The 6,372-nt window shown below is 38.8% G+C and overlaps 1 protein-coding gene across 1 annotated transcript; it reads left to right on the forward strand.

Moving 5' to 3' along the window:
- Positions 1 to 4,132: 4,132 nt before the first annotated feature.
- LOC121812609 lies at positions 4,133 to 6,159 on the forward strand. The gene is made up of 2 exons (XM_042215231.1): positions 4,133 to 4,621; positions 4,754 to 6,159. The coding sequence occupies exons 1-2, from the start codon at positions 4,340 to 4,342 to the stop codon at positions 5,405 to 5,407; spliced, it is 936 nt and encodes a 311-aa protein (XP_042071165.1). The 5' UTR covers positions 4,133 to 4,339; the 3' UTR covers positions 5,408 to 6,159.
- Positions 6,160 to 6,372: the final 213 nt, after the last annotated feature.

Raw genomic sequence — 6,372 nt, forward strand, 5'->3', positions numbered from 1 at the left:
TGTATTTAAAATTGAGAGGTGGGCAACGACGTCAGGGGTGAGGTATACACCCTGATGGTCATTTGGACTCCGTGATTGTGCCCACCCCCAAGATCCTATATGTATGTGTAATGAGAGTGTGAATAATGTGAATGTCTAAGTTGTGGGATAAAATTGAGGCAGAGGCAGCCAGAAGGGGACAGAGGGGGGTAGCCTCCTCTGCACCCTGGTGACATACCCCTACTCCAAGGCCCTGTATGTGTGGGTGGTTGTGAAGGAGCGGGAAGAGGGAGGCAGCTGGAGATGGGGAGGGAAGGCAATTTGAAAAAGATTTTTGAAATGAAGTTTATTAACCCTTTAAAGCCGGTCGGAGCGGACACGCTCCATTTTGCGTAACTATTTTTAAATCCCGGTAGCACTGCAACCACGTAAGCTAGCGCAATAATTTTTTTTGCATATGAAACCGGAGGAGTTGTACTTACATCTTATGCCATCAGCTTGTCCTAGGTCAGTTCCTTCCACATATAGCTTTGCAAAAACTGCATAAAAAGCACTTGCAGCAACAAAAACATAATATTCCAGAAACACGCTTTGCCGATCCGATCAGCTGTTTATAACACTTCCTACGTCCATTAGCGAACTATCGCATGTCCTCCATGTCCTGCCCGAAACCGGAAGTGACGTCATTTTGCGGAAATGTAGTTTTTTTTACCATCAGGGCCTCATGAGCCTATACTGGTGTTTTTAAAAGTTATGTTTGACTTTATGACTTTCTGTGTCGTTTCTGGGATGCTTAGGACTCATATTGCACTGCTGGAAATAGTTTATTTTGATGCATATGCTGTTTTTTTGCAAATTTGCATTATAATATTTATTTTCGTTTTTCCTGCAGTATATAAAAATTGGTGTATTTCAAAAATAAAACTATGAAGACACTCAAAATAAATTTCCTGTGGTGGGAAACTATTTTGTGCAACTTTTTTGTATTTACAGTTTTGAGGGATAAGCCTCTTAAATTTCTCTAACTAGAAATATATGTTAAAAAAACAAAAATGATTTTAAATTTTTTTGTAGTTCATTGCACTTTTTTGCAATTTATGGAATTACTATGCACTTAATGCATACATATTATTAAGATTTGGGCTATAATGTTGTATTGTTGTATATCAACTTGAAATGCTCCCAAAAATGGTACTACAGCATGTAAAAATATAATATAAGCTCTGGCGGACTTGGTTCTATGGTAGGTCTTAAAGGGTTGAAGTGCAATTCGAAAATGTTTTTTGAAATGCAGTTTATTAAAGTGCAATTCGAAAATGTTTTTTGAAATGAAGACTTAAAAAGCATTTTAAAAATCAGTTTATTAAATTGGAATTCAAAAATGAATTTACAAATGCACATTTTATTCTACAATTCATTTATTTATTTGTGGTCCTCCATAGATGTGTACTGCTGCATTTCACTGAGTGTCCATCTGGCAACAGCACAAGCATGTTTTATATTTGTTCACATTTTATAAAGTTTACTCAGTTGACTAAGAAACAATTTTTCTGTTTTCTTCTCAGTGCTGTTAATCATAAATATTATGTAATATTATACAACAGACTAATACTGAATAAATCTTTAAAACTACAAGATTCTAAGGCAAGTTCTGAAGACTGCACTGCACTGCAGTAATCCGGTGACAGTGTCAGTATTGCCACTGCTACACAGCAAACAATGACTGTTGATAATTATTTCATTAAACATTTTCCAATTGTAAATGAGTAAGGTTTAAAACAACACTTATGTTACGGCCATGGTGTAACTCTGTTTAACGCAGGAACCTGCCCTGTCTAAAATATCTAATCACACTGGGACGCTGTCTTCCTTTGGGCTCCGCCTCTAAACAGACAAACGTCAGTTGCGATGAGCCAGCAGTACTGGCAACCTGCCAGAGTGTCATGACTTTATTGTGCAAGTGGCTGCTGCTGCTCATTTACAAACAAATCACAGTATCATCTGCAACACAATGAAAATGTATGCGTTTTTGTGTGCATTTTTTAATAATATTGCTTAAGAGGAACATGTATAATGTAAAAAGTATTAGTCCAAGCAGAACCCTGTGGAAATACATTGCTAATTTTGTGTGTGACAGATACTATTCAAACCATCGCAGCACAACTCCAGTAATGCCATTGGTGCGTTCTGATCTCTGTAGTAAAATACTGTGGTCAACGTTATTGAAATGCACTAAAGTCTAACAGCACAACCAGAGAAATGAATCCACTGAAGATTGTTTGTAACCTTCATTCGTGTTGCTTCTGTGCAAAGATCCACTCTAAATCCTGACTGAAGCTCATGAAATGAGCAATTTCTTTGGAAATATGTTTGACAAGAAATGTTTCAAGAATTTTTGAATATTATGACAGATGATTTTGAGGCTAAATTATTAATATTTTAGATTTAAGCATTAATTAATGTTGAAAAGTCTTTGAATAGTCTTATAGGAATGGGGTCTAAAAGATATGTTGGTGGTTTATCGGAAGAAATGTAAAAGTTCACTCAAAAAGAAAGGAAGAGTAAGTAAATAGTAGCACTTGTAAAAGTTTAACTTGAAATAAGCCAGGAGGGAAGCTGTCGGTAGTTTCCTTTTTCTTTTTTTTCTAATGGTTAAAATTTTATCTGTGTAAAAATTAGCAAATTCATTGCTCAGTCTGATTCTTTGTCACCCTGGTCACAGTGCCAAAAAAGAACCTGGAGTTGTTCCTGTTTTCAGTGACGAATAGTAATATATCCGAGCTCTATGGAAGGCTTTTTTTTATATAGTAACCACCTGCCTGAAAGCTGAAGTCTCTGTCAACCATTCTACTTTTAAAAACTCAGACTAGGAACTACAAGTACGCCAGCAGTCTGATCTTGGGGCGATATAGGAGTTAGTAACTCACACAAAAGTTACACTGTTTAGGATAACAACATGAAATTAGCATTAACAACTCTCCACCACACTCCCTAAGCCTTTCACACTGTTTTCAAAACAAGTTGAGAACACATATTGTTAATCTAATATTAATATATAAGACTAATTAAGAAGAAGTGTTTACAGAAAGTGTTAAATTGTTTTCAACAAAAATATATTTGGTTGATTGCTGAAAGTGTTTAATTACTGGCATTCAAGACATTCAGAGGCTGCAATGTGTACAGACGTTTTTAAAAATGTACCAAAAGTACTGCATATTAACTGTCATGAACTGATGGATATACGAGAACTGGACCCAAGAGCAGAGTCAATACAAATGTTGAACAATTTACAAGGTTTATTTACATAATTTGTCAGAAAAAGAAAGTACAGAATTTTCCATCATGGGACAAGAAAGTGATACAAAATCTAGAAACTGAAACAAGAACATGGCTAGAAACCAAACACGTAAACAGGAGACCTAGAGCCGAGAATGGTCGAGGGTGGAGAAATATTTGACAGGGGGAGCACATGGAGAGAGAAGGAATGGGGAGCTCTGTAACAGAGGAGAGAGAGGTTACTGGGCAGAAAGGCAAGAGAATGACCAGAGGTGAGTGTGTACTGCCATGGGGTGTGCTTACTTGCAGCTTGGATATGGTGAGTCCACACCATCTCTGGAAGTGGAGGACACCCCAGTGGGGGAGGAGGCAGCAGGAGAATCTGGTAGAAAGTGAGAACATAAAGCAGCTTTAGATATGGGATGAAGGAACAGAACAAGGAAGCCAAGTTACCACCAGGGGCAGCCACCAGGGGTAGCAGAACGAACTGGTGGTGAGAAGCAAGCTTGTTATCAAGTGATACCCACCCCACTCTCAGGACTACTTTTTAGTTAGCAGATGTATTATGATGGATATCACAGACATTTAGATTCACCCTATCACTAGTAGGGATCATGAACTAGTATCTATCTCTCTGACACAGAAAAGAGTTACACCGGAATTACAAACTGGAGAGTGGATAAATCATTAGTTAAAGAACAAGACTGCATTAATTATTTCAAAAGCCGTAGGGCAATATAATTAGAAGATAATAAACTTCCAGGAATATCAACATGTGTTCCTTGGAAATCAAAAAAAGGGAGCAAAGATGGGCAAAATACCTTACTGTTACACTCAGAAAAATTATGGTTCTTAAATGGTTCTTCAGATGTGACCATGTAATCAACCATGGTCTTTCACTAAGAGAGGCTGGTGAAAGAGTGCAGCCCAATTTGAGGCGGTCAACGGTTGCCTCCATTATACGCACCTTTCAACAAACCAACAGGTAAGTATTGCATTTTACATGGATTGTTCCTATTCTCACTTGACATGTCAATATGGTCATACAGTAATGCATATGTTGAATTGTCTGTCTTTCTAAAGAATGCAACGTCTTCCACCCTCTGGGGGAAGAGGAAAGCTCCTCAGTAATGATCAGGAGCTTGCCATTGTGGAAATGGTTACTGCAAATAATGCAATAAAACTGCGTGAAATACAAACCAGAATTGTGGCGGACCATGAGATATTCGACAATATCGATAGAATCAGCCTCACAACCATTTCGCGGACATTGTCCAAACATAGAGTGCGGATGAAGCAGCTCTACACTGTTCCCTTTGAGAGGAACAGTGAGAGGGTCAAGGAGCTACGACGACAATATGTCCAGGTACAGTGTATATTCAATCCAATGTCCAGTTCTATAAGCTTTGCACTTTGCAAGTAGGTAACCTACACAATACTAGGTTACAGTACAGTATGGTATACAGTACTAACATGACTTACATAAACTTTGTTTCAGAGAGTTATGGAATTGGAGGCCAACCAGGCCCCTCATGAATTCATATACATCGATGAGGCAGGATTCAATCTGGCCAAAAGGCGTCGACGTGGACGGAATGTGATTGGTAAAAGGGCCACAGTTGATGTGCCAGGACAGAGAGGGGCAAACATTACCATGTGTGCAGCAATTGCAAATGCAGGATTACTCCTTCACAAATGTCAGGTTGGACCCTATAATACAGAGCGCTTGCTTGCCTTTCTCAATGATCTCCACCAGCGCCTGGTTCCAGAGCAGGGTCAGGAGGGTGAAAACATGAGGACCTTTGTAATTACCTGGGACAATGTGGCTTTCCATCACTCGCAAGCAATAACAACATGGTTTGAAGTCCACCCAAGACTGGTGAGTCTCTTCCTTCCACCCTATTCACCTTTCCTCAACCCCATAGAGGAGTTCTTTTCTGCATGGCGGTGGAAGGTTTATGACCATCAGCCACATGACCAGATGTCCCTCCTTGAAGCCATGGATGCTGGCTCCAGGGACATCACAGTTGACGATTGCCAAGGGTGGATCCGACATACCAGGCGGTTTTATCCCAGGTGCATCGACTTGGCTGACATCAGATGTGATGTTGATGAAAACATGTGGCCTAACCCTGAAGATCGCAGAGATTAGATGCAACTTTTTTGCCTTTTTTTAGCCCCCCTCCCCCCCTTTTTATCTTGGCTTTTTGCTGTTGTTTTTTTGTTCAGAATGCTCTTGTGTGTTCCATGGATATTTTGTTCACTGTAAGCAATACTGTGACACTTTCTCTGTCCTATCATACCGTGTTTCTACTGTACCTCCTGTAGTAAACAGTAAAGACACAGAAACTTGTTTGCTTTTTACTGGAATGCTTTTGAATGTGAACATTACTGTACATGTGGACATGCAGTTACCAACCAAGACATTTCTGGTGTCAAAATGGTGGATTGCATGTTTCGCATGCACATACCTGTAAAACTGAAACATAAAAGTCTATGCAGTTTTTGTAATGTCAATAATAGCCAGTATTTTGACACCTGGTGTACTTTGATTGACTGCATGTACCTTGTGAAGTGAAGACAAGTGTTATTCTTTGACAGACTAATTTCATTTTGAGTCAGATTTATAGTGTTTTTGTACAGTTAGTGTGTGCAGAGAAAGATGTGTTCTAATTTTGAAATGAGGAGTTAGTATATATTTAACAGAGTGTATTTTTGGGAAGGATATTATCCATTTGGCCAATTGTGTTTTGTAGGTGTGGGTCTGTGTTAAGAGTTTAGAAAAAGGGTCTTTAGGCTTTGGCCCCCACCCCTGCCACCAGTATATTTTTAAGCAAATATTTCTAACTTTTATTTGAATATTCAGTTTCCTACCATCTTCTCTTAAAGGGTAATTGCCAGGTATCCGCCCTCTCCCCTTCGCACACACATGCACACAAAGAAAACACACAGTATAATTCACAGCCTCATTATAGTGAATAAATATTTATGCCATTTACACCATCAAACTTAGATTGCTAAGGATGAAGAACCTTTTGTTCTTTAAAGAACCATTTGTAATAGCTGAAGAACCATCCACAAAATAAAAAGGTTCTTTGACGTATGATGGTTCTTTAA

Source organism: Haplochromis burtoni, unplaced genomic scaffold (assembly GCF_018398535.1).
Source record: "Haplochromis burtoni strain Fernald_Lab_line unplaced genomic scaffold, NCSU_Asbu1 Contig_687, whole genome shotgun sequence".
Classification (NCBI taxonomy): domain Eukaryota; kingdom Metazoa; phylum Chordata; class Actinopteri; order Cichliformes; family Cichlidae; genus Haplochromis; species Haplochromis burtoni.